Source organism: Bos javanicus, chromosome 8 (genome assembly GCF_032452875.1).
Source record: "Bos javanicus breed banteng chromosome 8, ARS-OSU_banteng_1.0, whole genome shotgun sequence".
Lineage (NCBI taxonomy): Eukaryota > Metazoa > Chordata > Mammalia > Artiodactyla > Bovidae > Bos > Bos javanicus.
The window spans coordinates 81,656,555-81,683,179 of record NC_083875.1 but is presented as its reverse complement, the minus strand read 5'-3'; the positions used below and the strand labels follow the sequence as shown (position 1 = coordinate 81,683,179).

General features: G+C 42.1%; 1 protein-coding gene across 1 annotated transcript in view; it reads left to right on the top strand.

Annotated features, from left to right (window-relative positions):
- The window catches only part of FBP2 (fructose-bisphosphatase 2), a 44,303-nt gene extending 24,470 nt beyond the window's left edge, over positions 1–19,833 (top strand). Inside the window, exons 4-7 of the mRNA XM_061426099.1 lie at positions 2,909–3,049; positions 9,559–9,696; positions 16,077–16,196; positions 19,428–19,833. Coding sequence (XP_061282083.1) covers positions 2,909–3,049; positions 9,559–9,696; positions 16,077–16,196; positions 19,428–19,622 — 594 coding nt within the window. The 3' untranslated portion in view covers positions 19,623–19,833. The remainder of the gene's footprint in view (positions 1–2,908; positions 3,050–9,558; positions 9,697–16,076; positions 16,197–19,427) is intronic.
- The last annotated feature ends 6,792 nt before the right edge of the window (positions 19,834–26,625 follow it).

Genomic DNA, 26,625 nt, shown 5'->3' with positions numbered 1-26,625 from the left:
TTCTCTTTCAAAAAAATTTTATAGAGCCTCTTCGTTGTTTCATAAAACATAATGTGAAAGTGCTGTGCCTTAGGGAAGCAAAATTTTCCACCCCCAAAAGTGTCTCTATGGCACGAAAATTCATTTAGGCTGATTATTTTTAAGGCCCGAAAGACTCAGGAAGAACCTTTAATCTACACCCCAGTTGCCTAAAACAATGTGGATAGTAAGATATTGTTTCCGGAAGAGAGCTATTACCATCCGTATTATAGTATGAAACTAGGCTTGTAGACTGGGAGGAACTTAGCAGAATCTGTTTGTTAGAATTGCACTCTGTATCCGATTGTCTCTGCAGGGTCCAGGGAACATTTGTTTACCAAACATTTGCTTTTCCATCTCCGTGTGAATTGCCTTCCTCACCTTTGAAGTCCCAAGCCACTACCTCCAACATCCTCTTTTGTCTTTAACTGATGAGGAGGGCTTTAGACATTTTGGCAAGTTACAGTTTTCCTGGGTCTCTCCCATGTATACATATTACTAAACCTTTTTTTGTTAATCCTGTTAATTTGTCTCAAATCAATATAATTCTTAGAAGAGCCTGAAGAACTTAAAAGCGTAGAGGAAAATTTCTTTCTCCCTGATAGTACTTTAAAAGATATAAAATCTCATATAATTACAACTTATTTTTTTACCTTGAAATTTTTTTTTTAAGGAACTTCTTGATGGTCCAGTAGTTAGGGCTCCATGATTGCATTCCTGGGGGCCCAGGTTAAAATCCCTGGTTGGGGAACTAAGATCCTATAAGCCACATGGCATGGCTGCCCCCCCACCACCAAATTTTTTTTTCAGGAGTTAATTATCATAATGGACATGCTTCCAATGTGTGTGTAATATTCAAGCTCACTATCATTCTCTTTCCTATGAACATAATCTGTCTTCCTAACTTTAAATGTGCTATTTTTCACTTCCATCAGTTTCCAGTTCTCTGGAATATTCTGCTCAGGAGGAAATCTCTATGTAGTATTTCTGGACCTTTTTGTTGCAGGAAGGGAGATCCTTCCAAGGCCCAAGAGTGGGTTCTTGTCTAACACTCAGAAGTGAATTGTCCGAGGAGACACATGTGCTGACAGAGCAAGAGAGTTTATTGGGATGCCCTGGTTATGAGCAAGAGGGTGAGGGAACCCAGGACTGCTCTGCCACGTGGCTCCCAGTCTCAGTCTTGGGTTTTATGGGGATGGGATTAATTTCCTGGTCATCTCTGGCCAATCATTCTGACTTTGGCCTACTGGTGCACACATTGCTCAGCCAAGATGGATTCCAGCAAGGAAAATTCTGAGAGGTTGTTAGGACATGTGGTATCTCCTTTTGACCTTTTCCCAACTCTTCCAGTTGGTGGTGGCTTGTTAGTTCTGTGTTCCTTACCAGGACTTCCTGGCTTAAATAACTCATGCAAGTGGTTACTATTGTGCCTGACCAATGTGGGTGCTTTCAGTCAGTGTTTCCCCTGACATTTTAGCCAAAACTCACTGGTGTCTAGAGAAAGCACAGCCTCTAGCTGAATATCTGTGGTAGCTACTCTAGTAAACAGATGGGAGAAAATCGAATGACAGAAGCAGTAAGGCCAACAATTTTTGATTTGATCCTTGCATAGGAAGCACCACAGTCTTTGGGTATGGTGATCTTTGGGAAGCAAGTTTGGAGCTTCAACTTGTCACGTGTCATACTTATTTGCTCTGTGTGTGAAGCTGAAGCTAGTTGGATCTGTTGCTCTGAAAATAGTTCATTCAGATCTGCCCATTCACTTTTCCTTCAAAGCTCCTCTCACGTTTGCCATCCATAATGATGTTAAGGCATAGAACCAGAGCCCGAGTGTTCCTGCAAACATTCCCCTCTCCCCTACTGCTTCCAAAGTGTGTGCAGTGTAGTCAGAATCTTAGACGATGGTGGAAAAAGAACTGAGCAACCCCAGTGGCCACGTTCCTGCCTCTCCTTCCCCCATCCAATCAGCTCCTCACAGTGGGGGCAGGAAGTTCACTCTCTTTGTTTCCAAATTCATAAGATTTGCTTCCGTGCTTTTTTGAGCATAAGAAGGTAGGGAAGGACAAGCCCTTCAGGAGATCCTTGGAAAAGCAGGTTGTGAAATCCAGTCTCATCTGCGGCTCCCCCCTTCCGTCAAGAACCTTTGCTGCTTCTCCCTTGGATGCCTGCCTCATCCTGTCTCACTGAATTCACACTTCTATGCACACTGTTAGCTAACAAGAGAGGCTTCCTCAAGAAAATGTCCAGATTTGTAGAGTTGGGCCCTAGGGTGGGAACAGGCAGGGGCAGAGCCTTGAAGGGGCAGCTACCTGGGTTGATTCCAGCTCCGTCTGATGTTGGGTGAATTATCCAATCACTCAGGCTCTAAGTTTTTCATCTGTATGATGGAGACCTAAAGATACCTATCTCGGAGTGCTGTTGTGTATGTATAATGAGATATTGCACAAAATCAGAGCTCAATGACCTTGGTCATTATAATCATTAAGGAGCATGGCTTATGATTTTTAAGAAAGGCTGTGATTTTAGCACCTTGGCATGCTCTTCTTGGCAGGATGGAGACAACTATGTTCAAGAAATGGAGAAGTCCAAGAATGGCCTTTGCAATGGCTCAGCTAGACGCAGTCATTAACATGGCAACTCGTTTCCTCCAGCTACCTTTACTGCAGCTTGAAAATCTTCCTTCCATGGTTCAAGTAGATCTGAAGTGCAGTTCAGTTCAGTTGCTCAGTTGTGTCTGACTTCACAGCCCCATGGACTGCAGCACATCAAGTGCCCCTGTCCATCACCAACTCCCAGAGCTTGCTCAAACTCATGTCCATCAAGTCGGTGATGCTGCCTCTGGCAAAGCGCTCTCTCCAGAGACAGTAATGTTTCTCTTTCTCTTTTGCAGACCTCAGAGGATGAGCCTTCTGAAAAGGATGCCCTGCAGCCAGGTCGCAACATTGTGGCTGCTGGCTATGCGCTCTATGGAAGTGCAACCCTGGTGGCTCTTTCCACAGGGCAAGGAGTGGACCTCTTCATGCTTGACCCAGTAGGTACCTCGTGATGAAGTATGAGCCTTTGTGCTTTAACTCTGTCCCCTGGGATAATTTACTGGTTATTCCTAATACTTGTTTTGGGGGGCAGGGAGTCTAGTTTGGGGGACCAACAGCATAATCTAAAAACATTAAGATCTGTGTTCATGGGAGGGTATTTGAGGGGCTCTACAAGGTTAAATGTATCACTCATGCCCTGTTTGTAAGGAATTTATTATCAAAAAAATATATTCAGCTTCTGTGGTTTGTGGAAATACAATGACTTAAGAATCCCAATGCTGCCAATTTCCAGACAGAAACATAGATTCTTTTTGTTTGTTTGTTTGATTTTTGGCCACTTTGTGCAACATGCAGGGTCTTAGTTCCCTGACCAGGGATCCAATTGGTGACCCTGCATCAGAAGGGTAGAATCTTAACCTCTGAACCACCAAGGAAGTACCAAACATGGATTCTTTACAGTAGCACCATCCAGTAGAATTTTCTGTGATAATGGTTATGTTCTATAATCTATGCTGTCTGGTATGGCCACTAGCCTTTTGTGACCATTGAACATTTGCAGTGAGTTAGTGTGACTGAGAAACTGGGTTTTTACATTTTATTTCATTTTAATTAATTTAAATTACTACACGTGACTATTGGACTACTGGTACCCTATTGGACACCAGTTTGGACAATGTCCCCTAATATACATGTTCTTCCCAAAAGGAGGAGTCACTGGTAGAAAGCTGTTTTATCAGATCCTGTGTTATTCTCCACACTTTCCACGACGATAAAATAGCAGTAGCAGAAGAGGAAGAAGCACAACCTCTGGGTAGATGAAAAATATAACACAGTGCTGATTGGGAGAAGTAATTGGATAAAGACACAGAGTTCAAAAACAAAGATTGAGCCTTCATGGCAAATGTACATTAAAAATGTTCAGGAGATCAACTGTTCTTAAAATTTTTTATGTCAATGCTGCTGCTGCTAAGTGGCTTCAGTCGTGTCCGACTCTGTGAGACCCCATAGACAGCAGCCCACCAGGCTCCGCCGTCCCTGGGATTCTCCAGGCAAGAACACTGGAGTGGGTTGCCATTTTCTTCTCCAGTGCATGAAAGTGAAAAGTGAAAGTGAAGTCGCTTAGTCGTGTCCGACTCTTCGCAACCCCATGGACTGCAGCCTACTAGGCTCCTCGGTCCACGGGATTTTCCAGGCAAGAGTACTGGAGTGGAGTGCCATTGCCTCTCTGGAAAATACTAAAAACAATAAACAATAAATTTACTACACATACTTTTACTTGCTAACTACGAAACTCTTTTATAATGCTATGATCAAGCTAATCCGTCATTTCATAGAAGCAAGGTATCTATTCTGAGAATTAATGATTTGGGGGGGGGGCTCTAGAATGAGAGATTCAGTTCAGTTCAGTTCAGTCACTCAGTCGTGTCTGACTCTTTGCGACCCCCATGGACTTCAGCACGCCAGGCCTCCCTGTCCATCAACAACTCCTGGAACTTACTCAAACTCATGTCCATCAAGTTGGTGATGCCATCCAACCATCTCATCCTCTGTCGTCCCCTTCTCCTTTTGACTTCAATCTTTCCCAGCATCAGGGTCTTTTCCAATGAGTCAGTTCTTCACATCAGGTGGCCAAAGTATTGGAGTACAGCTTCAGCATCAGTCCTTGAATGAATATTCATGACTGATCTCCTTTAGGATGGACTGGCTGGATCTCTTTGCAGTCCAAGGGACTCTCAAGAGTCTTCTCCAACACCACAGTTCAAAAGCATCAATTCTTCAGTGCTCAGTTTTTTTTATATTCCAACTCTCACATCCATACATGACTACTAGAAAAACCATAACTTTGACTAGATGGACCTTTGTTGGCAAAGTAATGTCTCTGCTTTTAATATGCTGTCTAGGTTGGTCATAGCTTTTCTTCCAGTGAGCAAGCACCTTTTAATTTCATGGCTGTAGTCAGCATCTGCAGTGATTTTGGAGCCCCCCAAAATAAAATCTCTCACTGTTTCCATTGTTTCCCCATCTATTTGCCATGAAGTGATGGGACCAGATTCCATGATCTTAGTTTTCTGAATGTTGAGTTTTAAGCCAACTTTTTCACTCTCCTCTTTCACTTTCATTAAGAGGCTCTTTAGTTCACCCTGCTTATTTAACTTTTATGCAGAGTACAGCATGAGAAATGCTCAGTTGGATGAAGCACAAGCTGGAATCAAGATTGCCAGGAGAAATATCGATAACCTCAGATATGAAGAGAATACCACCCTTATGGCAGAAAGCAAAGAAGAACTAAGGAGCCTCTTGATGAAAGTGAAAGAGAAGAGTGAAAAAGTTGGCTTAAAACTCAACATTCAGAAAACTAAGATTTTGGCATCTGATCCCATCACTTCATGGCAAACAGATGGGTAAACAGTTGAAACAGTGGCTGACTTTATTTTGGGGGGCTCCAAAATCATTGCAGATGCTGACTGCAGCCATGAAATTAAAAGATGCTTACTCCTTGGAAAAAAAGTTATGATCAACCTAGACAGTGTATTAAAAAGCAGAGACAGTACTTTGCCAACAAATGTCCATCTAGTCAAGGCTATGGTTTTTCCAGTAGTCACGTATGGATGTGAGAGTTGGACTATAAAGAAAGCTGCTGCTGCTGCTGCTGCTGCTAAGTCGCTTCAGTCATGTCCAACTCTGTGCGACCCCATAGACGGCAGCCCACCAGGCTCCCCCATCCCTGGGATTCTCCAGGCAAGAATACTGGAGTGGGCTGCCATTTCTTTCTCCAGTGCACGAAAGTGAAAAGTGAAAGTGAATTTGCTCAGTCGTGTCCAACTCCTAGCGACCCCATGGACTGCAGCCCATCAGGCTCCTCCGTCCATGGGATTTTCCAGGCAAGAGTACTGGAGTAGGCTGCCATTGCCTTCTCCAAAGAAAGCTGAGGACCTAAGAATTGATGCTTTTGAACTGTGGAGTTGCAGAAGACTCTTGAGAGTCCCTTGGACTGCAAGGAGATCCAACCAGTCCATTCTAAAGGTGATCAGTCCTGAGTGTTTGTTGGAAGGACTGATGTTGAAGCTGAAACTCCAATATTTTGGCCACCTGATGTGAAGAGCTAAGTCATTTGATAAGACCCTAATGCTGGGAAAGATTGAAGGCAAGAGGAGAGGGGGACTGCAGAGGGTGAGATGGTTGGATGGCATCACCGACTCAATGGACATGAGTTTGAGTGGACTCTGGGAGTTGTTTATGGACAGGGAGGCCTGGTATGCTGCAGTCCATGGAGTCGCAAAGAATCAGACACGAGTGAGCAACTGAACTGATTGAGCATCCAGTGAGTCCTCAGATACCATTCTAGGCAGTGGAGGGAGATAGTGCACTGGTCAAACAGAAATTATCTGTCAGGAGTTTACATGCTGATGCATGCGAAAGCACACAGCTCTGGTCATGGTGCCTGTGGGTGTATCATTTAGTTTGCTAATGTGCACCGAGGCTCAAGGTCTAGTGAATGTCAACTCTGTCTGCCATCTTGGATCTATTTGGTTCTAGTCAGTTTATTTTGTGTCCTTGTATTATGTCATTCTTTTAAAGACTGTGCCCTGTCCACTTCCCTCCTGTATCAATTGTCACACGCTCTCTGCTGAGCTCTCTTTATTAGCCTGAAAACCCACAAAGGACACTTGAACAAGGACCCTATGTATGAAGCTTAGGACCTGTCTGAGAGGTTGAAGCAGCATATGGCACTTGTTACAGGTAGAAAACCATGGAGGGTGGCCTGCATGTTACTCAGGCAGGGCCTCACAGGACAAAGTTCCTTGGTGGGGCAACCAGAACCTCCCTAATCTGCAAGTTTGCAGGGCTGGTAATTTGATTTTGTCAGAACACAGATTTTGTTCAGGTACAGAGGGACTACCTCACTTAATCAAACACTTAACTGTGGTCTAAGCCACAATGAGAGGTATTTGTTTACATATGACAGATATAATTTCGAAATGGCAGGGATATGGTGCCTGATCATCAGGTGCCCTCTTATCCAAGTTGTGGAAGGCCATTTGTATACACAGTCGGTGCTAGTGATCACAGTCAGAACAAAGGTATGTATTTTCCAGGTTGGAGTAAGGCTCCACAACCATCTTCACCCCACAATACAGAACAACTCGCCAGGGTCCTAAGTGTCCACATTCCCAGCCCTGGGGTGGATAAACAAGTGAAGACATTATTTAGACAACAGTTGTGTATCTGTCTTGAAATTTGTGGTGCTGGAGAATACCCTTGAGAGTCCCTTGGACAGCAAGGAGATCAAACCAGTCAATCCTAAAGGAAATCAACCCTGGATATTCATTTGAAGGACTGATGCTGAAGCTGAAGCTCCAATACTTTGGCTACCTGATGCGAAGAGCCAACTCATTAGAAAAGACCCTGATGCTGAGAAAGACTGATGGCAGGAAGAGAAGGGGAAGATAAAGGATGAGATGGTTGGATGGCATCACTGACTCAATGGACATGAGTTTAAGCAGGCTCCAGGAGATGGACAGGGAAACATGGCATGCTGCAGTCCATGGGGTCGCAAAGCATCAGACATGGCTGAGTGACTGAACTAAAAGAGTCAAGGATCTTGGCTTAACTAAGTAAAGGGTGTTATTGTCTTGATGGAAAAACTGAGGCCCCAGGTTAGAGATGGGCAGGTCTAGGAGACAGGATTCACAGGACCAGTCCCACAGCACTGCCCCTGGTCTGGACACCACCCAGGGAGGAATAATTATTTTGCCAAGCTAAGTCAAGTACTTGACCTTGGGCTAGGGGAGGTCCAGTTTAGAGTCTTTCTAGACTGGCATCCAATAGGAAGAGTTAATTATTCAAAGGAAGTTCAAGTGCTTTTAAAAAGTGGAACTCCACACTGGTCTACTCCAAAGCAACAAATGTCTAGAGCAGGTTATTAAAGTTCATGATCCAGAGACTGTCAAGAACTTCCCTAAGAAGCTGGGTTTACTAAGCTTGGGAGAAGGCATTCTAGAAGAATCATGAGGCCTCGTGCTGAGAGGGGGTTCAATTCAGTTGCTCAGTCGTGTCCAACTCTGTGATCCCATGGACTGCAGCATGCCAAGCCCCCTGTCCATCACCAACTCCTAGAGCTTGCTCAAACTCATGTCCATCAAGTTGGTGATGCCATTCAACCGTCTCATTCAGATGAGAGAGGAGGTTGGCATGATCTTATTATATATAGAATATGGGCTTTTGCTTGATGATTCTAAGGAAGGTTTGAGAAAGAGAGGGTCAATTCTGGATTGGGTATTGTCTAGATATGGGTACAATGAATGATTTTGTATCTCAATTTTTATCTGGGAGGTGGGAAGGTTAAAGTGAGGGTGACGATTCATTGGTAAAAAAGCAGTAGTACTCACATTTCACAGAAAAGAAGCAAGTTTGGTTATTTTTGCAGTTTAATATCCTTGTCATTGTCTTATTTCAGATACAGTCAGCGTAGCCTTGTCTCTTTGTTGGAGTGTTGTCAATGTTCATTAGGAATCTTCTAGCTGTGAGCTGTCATCTTGGGGGATTTTTCCTTTCTCAGTCTTCAAAGTTTAATCAGAACCAATTAGATTTCTGGGTCTTGATTTCCTTCCTAGTGACTTAGTGAGACGTTGAGCCTTTCAAAGTGAATTTGCAGCTAGCTAATTGCAGCCCTAGAGATGAGACCACCAGCACTCAGCTAAAGAGATACCTGAGGGATGCCCTGCAGAAAGGGACCAGGTAGCTATCGGGAGACTGGGCACTTTTATAAGTAATTCTGAGGATTAAAATAAATTTTATCAATGATTCTTCATGCCAAGTGAATACAGTTTCTGATTGAAGGGATTTCCTCTTTACCCTGTATAAGAATACTTGGGGTACAAGGAACTTTGCTCTTTTTTTTTTTTTTGCTGTGACACGCAACTTTCAGGATCCCCACCAGGGATCGAACCTATGCCCCCTGAATTGTAAACATGGAGTCTTAACCATTGGACCACCAGGGAAGTCCCTAGGGATGCAAGAAAATTTGAATGGCTTCCAAGATGGAATCATTAAGATAAAATAACTGGACCACAAATTAGTGGTCTAATTACATCCCCACTTTCATGACAAATCCCATCTGTGTAACTTCTTCCTCTCATTGTTGATGGCCCAAATCTTCCTGAAAACATTAGGGATTAACTGGGGATGAGAACTTGAGGGGATAAATACAGCTAGGTTCTTTACAAATGAGAGTTACAAGGGAAACTTTCCTTCTTATTCCTTTGAATTATTTTATTTTTTGTTATATTGCAGCTTGTGCTACCCGTGCAGGCTCTGCATTGTCCCTGTTATTTGTAAGTCTCATAACAACATCACTGGACAAGCTATAGGAGGACCTTGCTACCCCTTGGGTCCTTTCAGCAGGTCCACCTCAGTTATTGTTCTCTGGTTATTGGAGTGTGTGCTATTGACTTCTGTTTCCTGATATCTCTCTTCTTCCTGGTATTTCCCTTCACCTTTCTAGGCTCTTGGTGAATTTGTCTTGGTGGAAAAAGATGTCAAGATTAAAAAGAAAGGAAAGATTTACAGCCTCAACGAGGGCTATGCCAAGTATTTTGATGCTGCCACCACAGAATATGTGCAGAAAAAGAAGTTTCCTGAGGTGAGTGAAGAAAGCCTGAAACAGAAGCAGGGAGAATACTGTCTCAGTAGGTTCCTGTTTGGGAAATGGCTGTGGGAGGCTGGCTGAAAGGGGTTGTTGCCCCTGTTTGTGGCTTTGACCAGTGTGAGCATGGCGGACTCTGACTTTCTTCATTAGCAATCAATATCTTTCTTTCATAGCTAAGATTTACCTACTAAAGGTATTACTCTCTAGGTTAGTTTATCCAGGAAAAATTGTCTATGAAGAAGGCAGAGACAAATTTTTCAAAATACAGAGTTTCAGGCCAGGGCATCTCATTTTTTGCCAAGCTACCATGTGTGTAGATTCTGGTCACTCGGTTAAGTGAAGGTCCCTTTCACATGGTCTAAAATCAGGACCTGGTGTTTACTCCAAGTTTTAGAAAAGTCTTCGGCTCTAAGGGTGAACACCGAGTCCTGGACTTCATGTGGCTATTCAGACAGCCCAAACAATCCAATAAGTATGTCTGCCATACAAAAAGCCCTATTAAGACAAGTGTGGGAGGGAGTCACAGTGTTTCCAGGTCAAGAGTGTGAATTCTGACCCACACTGGAAGTGACAGGAAGGACAGTGGTGTGAGGCGCCAGCCTGGCTGTCCCTGCAAGCCCTTCACAAGCTCTAGGCAGAAAGTGCTCAGGATTCCATGGAGTCCAGAGCACTCGGTTAGCAGGGTGCTGGACCTACCTCTGCTGCCTCAGACTGAAGCTTTAGAGAGTTTTCTTCTTTCTGTCTTGTTTGTTCTTGAAGCAAAAATCTTAGAATGCAGTTTCTGGTATCTCTCCTTTGTCATCACACAAAAACCCATCAGGTATCTTAAGGGCAGAGGTAATAGGATATGGATTGTGAGGTTGATAAAGTCAAAATTATTTATTTACAAATTCCCAGTCTTGGTGATAATTTCACAGTGGTTCCCATTCTAAGGTAAAAGGTACCTCTTCTAGAACCCATAAAGGAAGATACTTATTTTACCACTGGAAAACCAAACTCTTAGGCAAAAAAAAAAAAAAAAAAAAAAGCCATAAATCCCTTTGAAGGAGAAGTTTCAAACTGAGAAACAAAGGAGTCATCCCATGCATGACCAACAACAGGTGAAGAGTCTGACTGCACGAGGACCCAAATACAGGGATGAACACCCAAACAGAAAACCAGACAAAAGGCACGATCATGCAAGTCATGAGAGAAACAGGAATGTCCAGTCAGCAAATTGGAAGATGCTAATAAAAAAGAAATGCAAATTAAAATACAACATCACTTGAGATTTGCACAGATTCAACAGATGAATAGTGCTCAGTGGGAAAATAAATACTCTTATAAAATGTTAAAGGAAACTTAAATGTCCCCCCTCACCCCTCAAGCTTTCTGGGTGGGGCAATCTGACAGTATGATTTCCAATATTAAATATTCATATATTTTTGACTCAGTTAATCCTAAATTTCCCCCAGAAACTGACCCTAAAAAACCAATTGATCAAATAAAAACAGAGATAAATGAACAAGGATATGTCACTGCAGCATTGTTTTATAACAACAACGAAGGAACAACTGAAGTATCCAACAGGAAGGGTTGGTTGGGGCATTCACAATATTCTAGTGAAGTGTTGTGCCACACAGCTATTCATCCATTAGAAATTTAAGTCCTGCTTTATATATTGGTAGTGAGACATGTCCACAAGATAGGCAGTCAATGAAATGGATTACACCATTAAATACATGTGAATGTATTTCTGCACACACATATGTATATGTAGGATGTGTGTATGCATAAAATGTCTTCAAAATGTGCCATCTTGTTAATAGTGGTTTCTATAATTTGATATTATAGAGTTCTTGACTTTCTCTGATGTATGAATATGTGCAATATGTCATTGAAAAGAAATCATTGTAACTCTTTCTAGAAATTATTACAAAAACCATTGTCATTTGCAGAGGCAATCAAAGAGTATGCAACCAAGAAAATTGAAAGGGAAAAAGCATATCAAGTATTTAATTAATAAAAATACTATGTTTTTTTTCTGGATTTTATGGTGTTTAGTATAGTAAGAGTCAGCTTTTAAAAATGTGTAATATGTTGTGATTCCTTCTCCCTTATTTTAAATAATAAGTGTTTACTCTTACACTTAAAAAAAAGGAAAGAAGATAGACTATTCTGTTTTGAAAAGAAGTCCCCTTGCTGTCTGTAGTTTTGCCCTGGGAAGCCCATCTCCAGGGTGTGCAGGCAGTGTCCCTCCCACTCCTCATTCTTCCAGAGGCCATTGCTTTCTGGCAGGGTCTTTGTGTTCTGGCTGCTCTGCTTCCACATGCTGCACCCCAAGGAGATGGGAAGTGGACCAGCACTTTTCTATACCATCCACCATTGTGGAAAGAGCAGTCCTCCTTTGCTATTTCTGTCTCTTGCCAATGGCAGTTTCTCCTATCCCTAACTGCACTCTTCTATTAGTCATGATAATCATAGCTAGTGTGTCCTGTGTCTGTTCCAAGTGCTTATCATGTACTAACTCATTCAATTCTCCAACAGATTACAAGATAAGTATTAATACCACAACCTTCATTTTACAAATAAAGGATCTGAGGCCCAGAACAGTCAAGTAATGTTAAGGAGTGCAAGCTCTTACTACTTGCCACGTGACAAGCCAATAAATCGAGAGACTAGTTGTTGGAGCAAGGAATAAGGACTTTATTAGGAAAGTCAGCAGACCAAGAAGATGGTGGACTAGTGTCCCAAAGAACCATCTTTCCTGAGTTAGAATTCAGGCCTCTTTTATACTAAAAAGAGAGAGGATGTGGTTGTTTGTTGCAAACTTTTTGGTGTCAGGATCCTTTGTTCTTGCAGTTGCCCAAGTAGGTCAGGGTGTGATGTTCCTTTAAAACTCCAACAAGACAAATGTTATTCTCTGTTCTGCAACTTTTTATTTCTCTGTGTGTGTTAGTTGCTCAGTCATGTCTGACTCTTTGCAACCCCTTGAGCTATAGCCCCCCAAGCTCCTCTGTCCATGGAATTCTCCAGGCAAGAATACTGGAGTAGGTTGCCATTTCCTTCTTGCAAAATTGAAATTCTATAGCCATTGAACAACAACTCACCATTTTCTCCTTCCCCCAACCCCATCCCTAGTAACCATGCCCTACTTTGTGTTTCTATATATTTGATTACTTTAGATACCTCATATAAGTTAGATAATGTTGTATTTGTCTTTTTTTTTTTTTTTGACTGGCTTATTTCACTTGGCACAATGTCCTCAAGTTTCATCCATGTTGTGATGCTGAAAGCTCATCTTCTCTGTACACTGGTGCTGAATTGAACCTTGAGGACAGAATTTGGGGTGAAGTAGAAAAGAATAGTTTTATTGCCTTTCCAGCAAAGGGGGACACAGCAGGCTCATACCCTCAAAATCATGTGTCCCCTCTTGGGGAAGATAGTGAGAAGTTTCATAGTAATTGTCCAAAGAGGACATGATCAGCTTGTGGACATTCTTCTGATGGGTTGGTGGTGAGCTGAGTTAGAGTTAACATCATCAGCCTTCAGGTCCAACTGGTCTGGGGTCTACATGCTTGTGGGTGGCATACATTGGATAACATTAATTGTTATCTTCTTTCACCTGTGGGGGTTTCAATATCTGCAAAATAGTTCAAAGATATTGTTGTGTGTATCCTTTGATGGGGAAAACAGGACCTTGTCCCAAGGCTGCTCTTGACTGTTTCTCCTTGATCTTCCATCCCCTCCCTTTTCTGATTAACAACTGCTTGAATCTGCCCTTTGTAACTCAGGGACAGTCATGAAGGCTGAATGAAGGCTGCTTCCTATAATCAAAAAAATGTGGGACACAGAAAGTCTTTGTGCCCAGGAGCCCCAAAGGGCCCTGCTTGATATCAGTTGAGCAAGTGACAAGATTTTTTTTTCAAAGTCCAAATAATATCCTACTGTGTGTGTATACCACATTTCCCTTATCCATCCATCTGTCACTGGACACTTAGGTTGCTTCCACTTCTTGGCTATTGTGAATAATGCTTCGATGAACATGGATATGCAGATATCCTTTTGAGATTCTGTTTCCAATTCTTTTGGATAAATACCCAGAAGTGGAAAGAAAGTTTTCATTTTTTGAAAGTTTTTCTTTCCTTTCATTCCCTCTTTAACCCTCTTTGCTCCAATATCAGCCGTTGGTAATCCTCTTTTACGTAATCCAGCATCATGTTTCCACCTTATGTTACTTGACCTCTCCATGGCATTTAGAGTTGTTTACTCTTCCTTTCCAGCTTCTCTGGTGGCTCAGTGGTAAAGAATCCATCTGTTAATGTGGGAGAAACTGGCTCAATCCCTGAGTCTGGAACATCCCCAAGAGAAAGAAATGGCAACCCACTCCAGTATTCTTGCCTGGGAAATCCCATGGACAGAGGAGCCTGGCGGGCTACAGTCCATGGGATTGCAAAAGAGTCGGACGCAATTTGGTTGCTAAACAACAACAGCAATCCTGTCCTTCATGAAACTTGTCTTCTTTAGCCTTGTGTCTGGTTTTCCATCTCTCTTCCTAACCATCTTCTTCTTTTTTTAGTTCCCACACCTCTGCCTACACTTCCATCTTGGTACCTATAGTACTCTATTCCCAACAAACCTTTCGGCTCACTCTTGTCCCCCCAGGGTGATCTCATCTAGTCTCTTCTCATAGGGTTCAGATCTGCCTGCTCCTCCAGACACCTAGAACTCCACATATCCAACTCTGACCCTCCTATTCCCCACCCCCCACCACTCTACACACACACACAAACACACACACCCACACCATCTCCCAAGTTTACTACTTTCTGGTTTTCTTCTCTGGACCTATACTGCCTCTACCATCATGTTCATTCCCAACAAAGTTTGGGGAATCCAGAGGATTACCTCTTTCTTATGCCCATGACTAATCATTTACTGGGCATTACCAACTCTATTTCCTAAATATTCCTCAAAAAGTGAAAGTGAAGTCACTCAGTTGTGTCCGACTCTTTGCGACCCCATGGACTCTTGCCAGCCAGGTTCTGCTGTCTATGGGGATTCTCCAGGCAAGAATACTGGAGTGAGTTTCCATTTCCTTTTCCAAGGGATCTTTCCTACCCAGGTATTGAACCTGGGTCTCCTGAATTGGAGGCAGACTCTTTACCCTCTGAGCTACTCAAGTTAGTCCATTTTCTTCATCCCCAATTCAGACCTGCATTCTTTTACCTATTGAGAAGTCTCTTAATTGGCATCTGAAGGTGTTTTGTATACTTAATATCATTATGTAAATAAAATGGAGGAGGCAAAATCTCCCACGTAATTTTTAACATACAACCTGAATAGTGCTTTCAAGATATCGCATAAGTATACACTTCAGAAAGTATTTCCCCAGCAGCTACTTTTTGCCCCACACCAGGCTGAACTCAGGGAATGATGCCAAGATAAAGCAGACAGTCTTTTCCCCAAGGGTGTCACACACTGATGGAGAGATCTGGCATATAAATGCTTATAAAATCAATGCACTTTATAGTGGCTGATGCCACGCAAAGCATTGGATATTTACTCTGAAAATTCTTGGTGTTTCCTTGTACTGTCAGAGAATTATTAGATTAGACACAGAAATCTCACATGGGTCACTGAGTGAGGAAAAAGCAAACCTGCCCGAAGGAGCCCTTTCATCAGATAGCCATGCCTTACTGATATGCCCTACATAAGGGAAATCATGAACTTTGGCTTATTTCTTTCAGAGCAAATCTTTTCGTTATAAGACTAATGAAATTGACATTTACACGGAAGCTGTTTTATTTCTTTGAATGATTTCTAAAGGTATTTAAAATAATTTTACCAGTGGATAAATGCTGCTTACACTAAGTGCAAAAGTTGTCATGGTTCAAGGGGATCTGGTTTTCAAGAAGCTAAAAAGTGTTCTGAACTGTGAGGGCCAAGGAGGAGATTCAAAGAGGAGCCCAACAGTTGGTGTTTGTCTATACTTCTTTTTCTAGTGTTTTGTTTTGTTGTTGTTTTTTTTTTTTTCTCATTAGCTTCTGTCTTAGGACACATATTGTCTCTCACTTTAAGTAGTGCAACATTTAATGAGTCTGATTACTAGTTGAGGTTTGGGAACTCCTAATGGTCAGCTCCAGGAGTTGGTGATGGACAGGGAGGCTGGCGTACTGCGATTCATGGGGTCACAAAGAGTCGGACACAACTGAGCAACTGAACTGAACTGAACTGAATGGTCAGCTACATAATAATTTTAATTCCTAAGCTAGTGGGTAGAGGAAAGAGGACCTGGAATGCAGAGCTCACACCCACTGGATGTGTCACCTGAAGCAGGTGCTGACTGATTGCTAAACGCATTGCATCTTGCCTCTCCTCTCTCCATCCTCCAGGACGGCAGTGCTCCCTATGGGGCCAGGTACGTGGGCTCCATGGTGGCTGATGTGCACCGCACCCTTGTCTATGGAGGGATCTTCCTGTACCCAGCAAACCAGAAAAGTCCGAAGGGCAAGGTAACTCTCCTCTGTCTGCTGGCTGAATCTGCTCAGGGAGCCGGTCACAATTCCTTCTCATCATGCCTGTTTTTGGCTACCATCTGTCTGTGAGTGGGCAGGTGGAAGAGAAACGAAGTATATATGCCATTAATAGTGTTCTAAGGTTGTGGTAGAAGGTCTGGAGGAAGAGGAGGCTGAAGTTGTTGGTGATTGTCACTGGCCTTTACTTCTGCGGCTCTCATGCTCCTCAGTTGACTGTGAATCAGCTGTGTTCACCCTCCACTTTCCACATGCTGTGTCTGTCTTTTTGCTTCATTACCAGCTGATTTTGGATCATAGATCCTTTTGAGAACTTAATGAAACTTACAAAACTTACATGAAACTTATTACATGTAAACATACACGTTACATATATTGTCAGGGGGTTCACAATAACCTGAGGATGACCCAAGAATTTCCTAGAGAGTTTCCAGAAGTTCAGGCTAAGAACTTCTGAACTACCTGTAAAGGTAGCTCTGGAAAGATCTCATTGCAACTTTATGAAACAAAACCTAAAATACCCATGTTATCAAGTGGGAATCGTATGATCCCAGTGCGTCTATCTTGAATAGACCCTGCCATGGAAAGGTGTCTGACTTTTAGCCAGTCACAGAATCATAGATAAGAAGACAAATTCAAATAAATGTCTGCATATTCTCTGACACACTAACAACTAGCCACACATATATGCATCTCTCAGTGCGGGCGATCCGACCTGAATTATTGGAATGTCAGATTCAAAGCCATGATAAGAAGTCTAACACACCATGTGAAACCAAAGAGAAGATTTTAACATGCAGGTTAGTGTATCAGGCATTTCTCTTCCTGTGATGGTTTAGCTCTTGTATATCAGCTTGTTGGACAGATAAATCTAGTGAGCAGAACAGTGCTAAGGAGTATTACATGAGATCAAGTAGAAGATGTGGAAATTCTTAGGTAGAACCACATTTGCCATCTACTCAGTTCTAACAAGGAGAACATTAAGACTAATTACTACTAGCTATTAATATTAAGATGATTTAAAATTAGTCAGAAAATACCTACATATAATTACAAAAATATTTCCACAAGATATATAACTGCATATATAGACCTACATTCATAGTACCATTAATTTCTTTTTTTAAACTTTATTTGGAGGATAATTGCTTTACAGTGTTGTGTTGGTTTCTGCCATATGACAACGTGAATCAGCCATAAGTATACATATATTCTTTCCCTCTTGAATCTCCCTCCCACTCCCGACCCCATCCCATCCCAACATAGCACCGGTTTGAGCTCTCTGTGTTACACAGAGACTTCCCATTATCTATTTTATATGTGGTAATATATATGTTTCACTGCTACTCTCTCAATTCGTCCCACCCTCTCCTTCCCCTGCTGTGTCCACAAGTCTGTCCTCTGTGTCTGCATCTCTATTCCTGCCCTGCAAATAGGTTCATTAGTACAGTTTTCTAGGTTCCATATATATGTGCTAATATATGATATTTGTTTTTCTCTTTCTGATTTACTTCAGTCTATATAACAAGATCTAGGTACCACTGATTTCTTATCTCCATGTTTTAGCTCTCATGGTCTCTGTGACCATGTTTGTGTGAGTGGGTGGGTAGTGGGATGTGACTGCTTCTCCTCCTATTGTCTCTGTAGAGCAATGTAGATTTTAATTGTGGGGAAAAAAATAGATCACATAGCCTGCAGGTAAAGGCACCATGAAGATCTGGACACTGTGTTTTAAAATGAGTTTACTACAAAAATATCTTAAGGTCAGAACAAAACTTGGTCCCAAGGTAAGTTTTATGTAAGTATCCATGTCCTTATCTATCTATTTTTTTATAGTATCTGAATTAACATGGTACAAATAAAAGCATCTTATTCTGTTTCCCCCAAATGGAAATAAATGCCCCCTACAGTTTTAACTTACTTTCTGCTCAGTGCCTGGCTCTCCAATTCAGATTGGAAATAGTTTGTTCCTCTCTTTGAAATAACAATAATTTAAAAATCAGCACAAGATGTAACTATGAAGAAAAGAATGGAAAGAAGTTGTGCAGAGCTGGATCAATCACTCTGAAAGCTGATTACAGAAGAGGAAATTTAAGTTACAGATTTCATACCTATGAGGGAAGGAAGGAGAGGATAGTGTGATATAGAGTCAGAGCATGCAGCAAGAACGTCACCTGAATCTGTGTGACGTGTGTGCGTGTGTCTGCTGTGGGTCAGGGGATGAGGAAGAAGTCAAAACATAATGACAGAAAAAGACCCAGAAAGGACATTCAATCAGCCCGTTTCAATTCAACTCACCATATACTAACTGGACACAGGATTGACACCTAGTCATCTCATAGTGCCTTTTAGAAGGGCATTTCTTTCTCAGAACAGGCACTGGATCCATGTACCCGGCTTGGCAAAAAATAGTACAACTGATTTCCACCCATTTCTGCCCTCCACTGGGAGCCCTTGTGCAGCATACACTGCAGCCTTGTTTGGACACTTCCTAAATGTCAGGCAGTACTAGGAATGAAGATGCCACAAAGACCAACCTTAAGAGATGCCTCCCCTGCCCTCAAGGGAGGGCGTCCAAGGAGGAAGGCAGATGTTAAACAAACCTCAGAGTCAGAATTATCACGAAAGGGGAAGTACAGGATGCTGTGGGAGAGAAAGCAACAAGAGACCAGGCAATTCAGTCTAAGGGGTCAAAAGAAAAGGTCATCTAAACACCAGAAAACTCTTCAGCCAAGTTGACACTTGAGCTGTTCCTCCCCACCATCCTGGACAGTGTGGTTATCCTGAGAGACCACCCAGCACTCTCTAGGTGACCCTCCAATCCCATCCAAGCTTGACTCTATTGGCCTTAAGGTCTGGCATGTAGAGGCTCCTAATCTGGACCCAGAATCACTTCACCTCATTAACGAACTAATGAGAAGTGAACACTAAGATCTCATACTCCCAAGTCTCTCATAATCACAAAGGTCAGCAGACAGGTAGCTATCGACTGGAGGTGTCCCCAGAGGCATATGTGATCAGCATCAGCTAGGGCACCCAGCCTTCTGGAGAGTGTTGGTCTCTGGCAGCAGCTCCCCTGAGATGGGCAAATGTACTCACACTAATGAGACAGAGGCTCAGCAGTTGGAATTCCTCCTGGAGCTTCAGGCACATGGTTTGGGGGTCTTGGCAACTTAGAACACTTGTCCACCTGACTCTGTTTCTCCTCAGCTCCGGCTCCTGTATGAGTGCAATCCTGTGGCCTACATCATCGAGCAGGCGGGAGGGCTGGCGACCACAGGCACCCAACCCGTGCTGGACGTGAAGCCTGAAGCCATTCACCAACGAGTCCCCCTCATTCTAGGGTCCCCAGAAGATGTACAGGAATATCTCACCTGTGTACAGAAAAATCAGGCAGGCAGGTAGTGAGTCTGACCCACAAGCCCTCTTCTCTTTGTATGTGCTTTGTTAGGGATGAATAAGTGAGTGAATGCTGGTGATGAGAAACAAAAAGTAAATTCACTGAATCGTGTGCAGAAGAGCAGCAGCGAACTGCTCATGACAGGTCTAGAAACCAGAGGCGAGTTTGTGCTCAATGTAAAGGGCTGAAAATAAAACCCACACGTGAAAAGAACAACTGTGATTTGTCTTCTGTCATGAACAGTGGTAAATAGGGTTGTTATTTATCAGCCCAAGTAATCAGCAGCTATCCCTTGTGGGCAGAAAGTACAGAGGTCAGTTAAGAATTTGTCTTGGCTGAGAATTTGAACCTAATGTCTTAATCCTATAGTGATTAATTTTCTTTCTAATAAAATAGATACATATGTTTACTATATATACTCATTTCATATATACTTATACATATATATTTAATGTATATAAATATATCCATTATAGATATTTAAATGCCTGACTTAATTTCTTAAAAGTTTTGTCTTATTGTGGATAGGCTTTGAGTTATAAATCTCATGGCTATTAAATTATAAAATTTTGGATCAAGCAAACAAAGATACATCAGGACAAAGTCAAGCCATTTTTAGGAGCAATGATTTGGATGACCAATAACTACTTGAATGGAAAAATGTGGTCACCTGTTGACAAAGTCACATACTAAGTGGAGTTAATATTTAAAAATTAATACCTAGTTTTCTCAGCCTTGTGACTTTTCCTTTTTAATTTTTTGGGGAAATACTTTAATCTATTCTAGATCCTAACCAGAGTACACTGGTTAATTACTTCATTTGTCCAAATTGTGTTATGATTGGGATGAGTGGCATATGCATCAGAAATCTGTTTGCTTTTCCAAGAGTTGCTATATATGTATATAGACCCGGAGGCAAAAAATGCCTAGTGAAATATTCACAAACAAATCCAGAAATATAAAACAAAGATACATCAGGACAAAATTAGGCTTAACTCCAAATTTCAAGAATGATTCAATATTAGAAAATCCATTACATAATGCATTAGATTAAGGCAAAAGGCAATGGTGGGGAAGTGGGGGCTTGGAGAAACCATGGGAAGAAACATTCCTCACTTTAGCTTTGGACAAGGTGGTTCATACATCCCAGAGGTGGATTTCAATTTGGATATAATTCAGGACCCAACAGTGTTCCTCAGTCCACCTCTGCATGGCAGCAGTAAGAGAAGCAGTAAAATTTAGGCATAATCAAAAAGTTTTCATCTCCCCCCACAAAACACAAAGATTTTCTTTCTCTAGGAAAAATTCTGATGCTAAGCAATGGGCTATGAATGCTTTATTAGACAGTTCATCTGAAACTTATATCTGAAAGATTCAAACTGAAGTCTTCGCTTCTTAGGAATAAATTGATATGGTGCATTTATAACACATGGTTTCAAGACATCACAACCAGGAGGAAAGTTTTTCAGGAAGCAAAGCTGAATGATAGCACCTTCAGTCATGATTTGTATTGCTCTGATGAATATGGTAGGTGCTCAGGGAAAGATCCATTCACTATCCTTCTTTAAGCTGAGACTGTTGGTCCCTGCACATCAAATCTGAAAACAGGAATCCAGTGAAGAGCATGGGACTCTCATTCAATTCTTAGTGGCTACATATCAAAGATTTGAGGGTATCAGTGCAATGGTGCCTGAGTGGCCAGTGCTTTCATAAGCAGAGTCTGGAAAGACCATTAGAAAGAGGTTGTGCCTTCTGGCCTAAGTGATCTGAGAGTGGCTTTTCTCTTGGTTTCTCATTCCCCCCTGAATATCTTCACAGTTTAGATGCTGGTGTCCAATTCAGGAGAAGTCTAGTTCTTTCCACTTTCCAGCAGTACACTCTCCAGGTGTGGCCCCACTTGAGGAAAGTAGGACCATTCACTGGCTTCCTTTGTGATTTGTACAGATGAGCTTCTCAGAGCAGACCCATTAACACATCAAAAGGAGAAAAGACATTTTAGTAGGTGTTCTTTAAAAATAAAAAGAAAACATGCTGTTTCAAATCAGTGGGACAAGAAATGACTGATGTTTGAATAATTAGCTAGTCATTTGAGGGGGGAAAAAATCCCAAAACCTGGATCCCCAAACATGTTGCAGATGGATTCAAAAATAAAACATAAAAAGTAAAACTGTAAAGGCATTGCAAAAAGATAAAGCATATATTTATGACCTTAAACAGGACCAAAAACACAAAGCCCAAGATAAAAAGGAAAGACCGATGTGATTACATCAACATAAAAACAATACACCACAAATTAAAAAAGACAATTGATAGCTTAGGAGAAAATATTTATAATACATAACAAAAAATGAACACCAAGAGTCATACATATTGAGAGAAAAAAGAAGCCATCCTAGAGAAATAAACTAATGATAAAAAACTGCAATTTGCAGAAGAGAAAGTGCAAATAGTGAAAAGATGGTTAGACTCCCTGATAATCAGGGAAATATAAGTAAAATAATGTCAGATTCAGTTCAGTTCAGTCGCTCAGTCGTGTCCTACTCTTTGCAACCCCATGAACCACAGCACGCCAGGCCTCCCTGTCCATCACCAACTCCTGGAGTCCACCCAAACCCATGTCCATTGAGTTGGTGATGCCATCTAACCATCTCATCCTCTGTTGTCCCCTTCTCCTGCCTTCAATCTTTCCCAGCATGAGGGTCTTTTCAAAATCATCAAAAGAACATTTGAACGCTGAGGAAATTCCACAAAACAACTTCTGAATGCCGGCAGAGGACATCAGGCACCCAGAAAAGCAGCCCATTGTCTTTGAAAGGAGGTAGGAAAAAATATAAAAGACAAAAAGAGAGACAAAAGAGGTAGGGACAGAGCTCTGTCCTGGGAAGGGAGTCTTAAAGAGAAGTTTCCAAACACCAGGAAACACTCTTACTGCTGAGTCTGTGGCAAGCCTTGGAACCACAGAGGGCAACATAACCAGGAGAAAAAATAAATAATTAAAACCCATAGATTACATGCCCAATGGTAACTCCCCCAGCGGAGAAGCAGCGCAGATGCCTGCATTCTCCACTAGCAAGCGGGGGCTGGGCAGGGAGGCACCGACTGCATTGCTTAGAGTAAGGACACGGCCTGAATGCCCTGAGGGCAATCTGAAGGAACTAACTTGGGCTAGCAAACCAGACTGTGGGATAGCTACCATGCGAAAAACCCTAACCTAAGCACCACCAGGCCCTCTCACAGAACAAAGAACTGAGCAGAGCTAGCCGGCTGCAGACCATCCCCCTCTGGTGACAGGCAGCCAGAGCCAGAAGGGGGCAATTGTGGCCCCAGAGAGGCATTACCTACCAAACTGCAAGCAGGCTTTGTTGCTAACCAAGACCTCTTGGGGTTCTGGACGGTCAACATCCGCCTGAGAAGGTGTGCCGGTTGTTCACCCAGAAAACCGAGTAACTGCGCTCGCCAAACACCTGGTCACATGAGCTGCTTGGACCTGCGAAGGGCACAAAACGCAGGCGCAACTGAGTCTGCACCTCTGAGAACTACCCGAATACCTGAATCTGAGTGGCTTAGACCTGAAAAGTGCATACAACCCAGGGCCGGCCTCAGACAGTTCCTGGCAGAGCAACCTAGAGCCTAAGCAGTGATGACAGGGAAAGCCCACATGCCGTGAGCAGGGGCAAACCCAGTGTGGCTGAGACACTGCGAGCACACGCCAGTGTTATTTAAATGTTTGCAGCATCCCTCCCTCCCCACAGCAAGACTGAACAAGTGAGCTTAAAAAAGTGTCCACCACTGCCCCCTTGTGTCAGGGTGGAAATTAGACACTGAAGAGACCAGCAAACAGAAGATGCTAAAACAGAGGGAACCTCCTTGGAAGTGACAGGTGCAATAGATTAAAACCCAGTATGCTGCTGCTGCTGCAGCTAAGTCACTTCAGTCGTGTCCAACTCTGTGCGACCCCAGAGACGGCAGCCCACCAGGTTCCCCTGTCCCTGGGATTCTCCAGGCAAGAACACTGGAGTGGGTTGCCATTTCGTTCTCCAATGCATGAAAGTGAAAAGTGAAAGTGAAGTCGCTCAGTCGTGTCCGACTCCTAGCGACCCCATGGACTGCAGCCTACCAGGCTCCTCCATCCATGGGATTTTCCAGGCAAGAGTACTGGAGTGGGTTGCCATTGCCTTCTCTGGGAAGGGGCCTATAGATCTTGAGACATATAAGCCAGATCAAGGAACTATCCGAAAATGAACTGACCCCACACTGCCCACAACACCACCAGAGAAAGTCCTAGATATATTTTTACTATTTTTACTATCATTCTTTATATTTTTTAATTTTTTTAAATTTTAAGTCCTCTATTATTCCTTTAATTTTCATTTTTTATAACCTACTATTACTTTGCAAAAAAAAAGAGACCCTATTTTTTAAAGCAAACTTCATATATATATATTTTATAATTTTTGTGAAATTTTTTCTTTAATATTGTATTTTTGAAAATCCAACCTCTACTCTAGATTTTTAATCTTTGCTTTTTGGTATTTGTTATCAATTTTGTACCTTTAAGAATCCAATCTTCAGTACCCATTTTTCCTTGGGAGCGAGATTATTGGCTTGACTGCTCTCTCCCTCTTTGGACTCTCCTTTTTCTCCACCAGGTCACTTCTATCTCTTACCTCCACCTTCTTTTCTCTATCCAACTCTTTGAATCTCTTTGTGTGTTCCAGACGGTGGAGAACACTTAGGGAACTGATAACTGGCTGGATCTGTCTCACTCCTTTTGATTCCCCCCTATATCCTCCTGGCTACCTCTGTCTCCTTCCTTCCTCTTCTCTTCTCTGTATAACTCCGTGAAAATATCTGAGTGGTCCAGACCGTGGAGTGCACATAAGGAAGTGATTACTGGCTAGCTTGCTCTCTCCTCTTTTGATTCAACCTCATCTCATCCTGGTCACCTCTATCTCCCTCCTCCCTCTTCTCTTCTCCATGTAATTGTGAAACCTCTCTGGGTGTCCCTCACTGTGGAGAAACTTTTCATCTTTAACCTAGATGTTTTATCAACAGTGCTGTATAGATGGAGAAGTCTTGAGGCTACTGTAAAAATAAGACTGAAAACCAGAAGCAGAAGGCTTAAGTCCGAATCCAGAGAACACCAGAGAACTCCTGACTCCAGGGAACATTAATCGACAGGAGCTCATCAAACACCTCCATACCTACACTGAAACCAAGCACCACCCAAGGGCCAACAACTTTCAGAGGAAGACATACCATGCAAATTATCCAGCAACACAGGAACACAGCCCTGAGCTTCAATATACAGGCTGCCCAAAGTCACTCCAAACCCACTGACATCTCATAACTCATTACTGGACACTGCATTGCACTCCAGAGAGAAGAAATCCAGCTCCACCCACCAGAACACTGACACAAGCTTCCCTAACCAGGAAACCTTGACAAACCACCCATACAACCCCACCCACAGTGAGGAATCTCCACAATAAAGAGAACTCCACAAACTGCCAGAATACAGAAAGGCCACCCAAACACAGCAATATAAACAATATGAAGAGACAAAGGAATACCCAGCAGGTAAAGGAACAGGATAAATGCCCACCAAACCAAACAAAAGAGGAAGAGATAGGGAATCTCCCTGATAAAGAATTCTGAATAATGATAGTGAAAATGATCCAAAATCTTGAAAACAAATGGAATCACAGATAAATAGCCTAGAGACAAGGATTGAGAAGATGCAAAAAAGTTTTAACAAGGACCTAGAAGAAATAAAAAAGAGTCAATCTATAATGAATAATGCAATAAATGAAATAAAAAACACTCTGGAGGGAACAAATAGTAGAATAACAGAGGCAGAAGATAGGATTAGTGAGGTAGAAGATAGAATGGTAGAATTAAATGAAACACAGAGGAAAAAAGAATTAAAAGAAATGAGGACAATCTCAGAGACCTCTGGGACAATGTTAAACACCCTAACATTCAAGTCATAGGAGTCCCAGAAGAAGAAGACAAAAGAAAGACCATGAGAAAATACTTGAGGAGTTAATAGTTGAAAACTTCCCTAAAATGGGGAAAGAAATAATCACCCAAGTCCAAGAAAACCCAGAGAGTCCCAAACAGGATAAACACAAGGCAAGACACATATTAATCAAATTAACAAAGATCAAATACAAAGAACAAATATTAAAAGCAGCAAGGGAAAAACAACAAATAGCACACAAGTGGATTCCCATAAGGATAACAGCTGATCTTTCAATAGAAACTCTTCAGGCCAGGAGGGAATGGGGGGACATATTTAAAGTGATGAAAGAAAATAACCTACAGCCCAGATTACTGTACCCAGCAGGGATCTCATTCAAATATGAAGGAGAAATCAAAAGCTTTACAGACAAGCAAAAGCTGAGAGAATTCAACACCACCAAACCAGCTCTCCAACAAATGCTAAAGGATCTTCTCTAGACAGGAAACACAGAAAGGGTGTATAAACTTGAACCCAAAACAATAAAGTAAATGTCAACGGGATCATACTTATCAATAATTATCTTAAATGTAAATGGGTTGAATGCCCCAACCAAAAGACAAAGACTAGCTGAATGGATACAAAAACAAGACCCCTATATATGTTGTCTACAAGAGACTCACCTCGAAACAAGGGACACATACAGACTGAAAGTGAAGGGCTGGAAAAAGATATTCTACGCAAATAGAGACCAAAAGAAACCAGGAGTATCAATACTCATATCAGATAAAACAGACTTTAAAACAAAGGCTGTGAAAAGAGACAAAGAAGGACACTACATAATGATCAAAGGATCAATCCAAGGAGAAGCTATAACAATGATATATGCACCCAGCATAGGAGCACCACAATATGTAAGACAAATGCTTACAAGTATGAAAGGGGAAATTAACAATAAAACAATAATAGTGGGAGACTTTAATATCCCACTCACACCTATGGATAGATCAACTAAACAGAAAATTAACAAGCAAACACAAACTTTA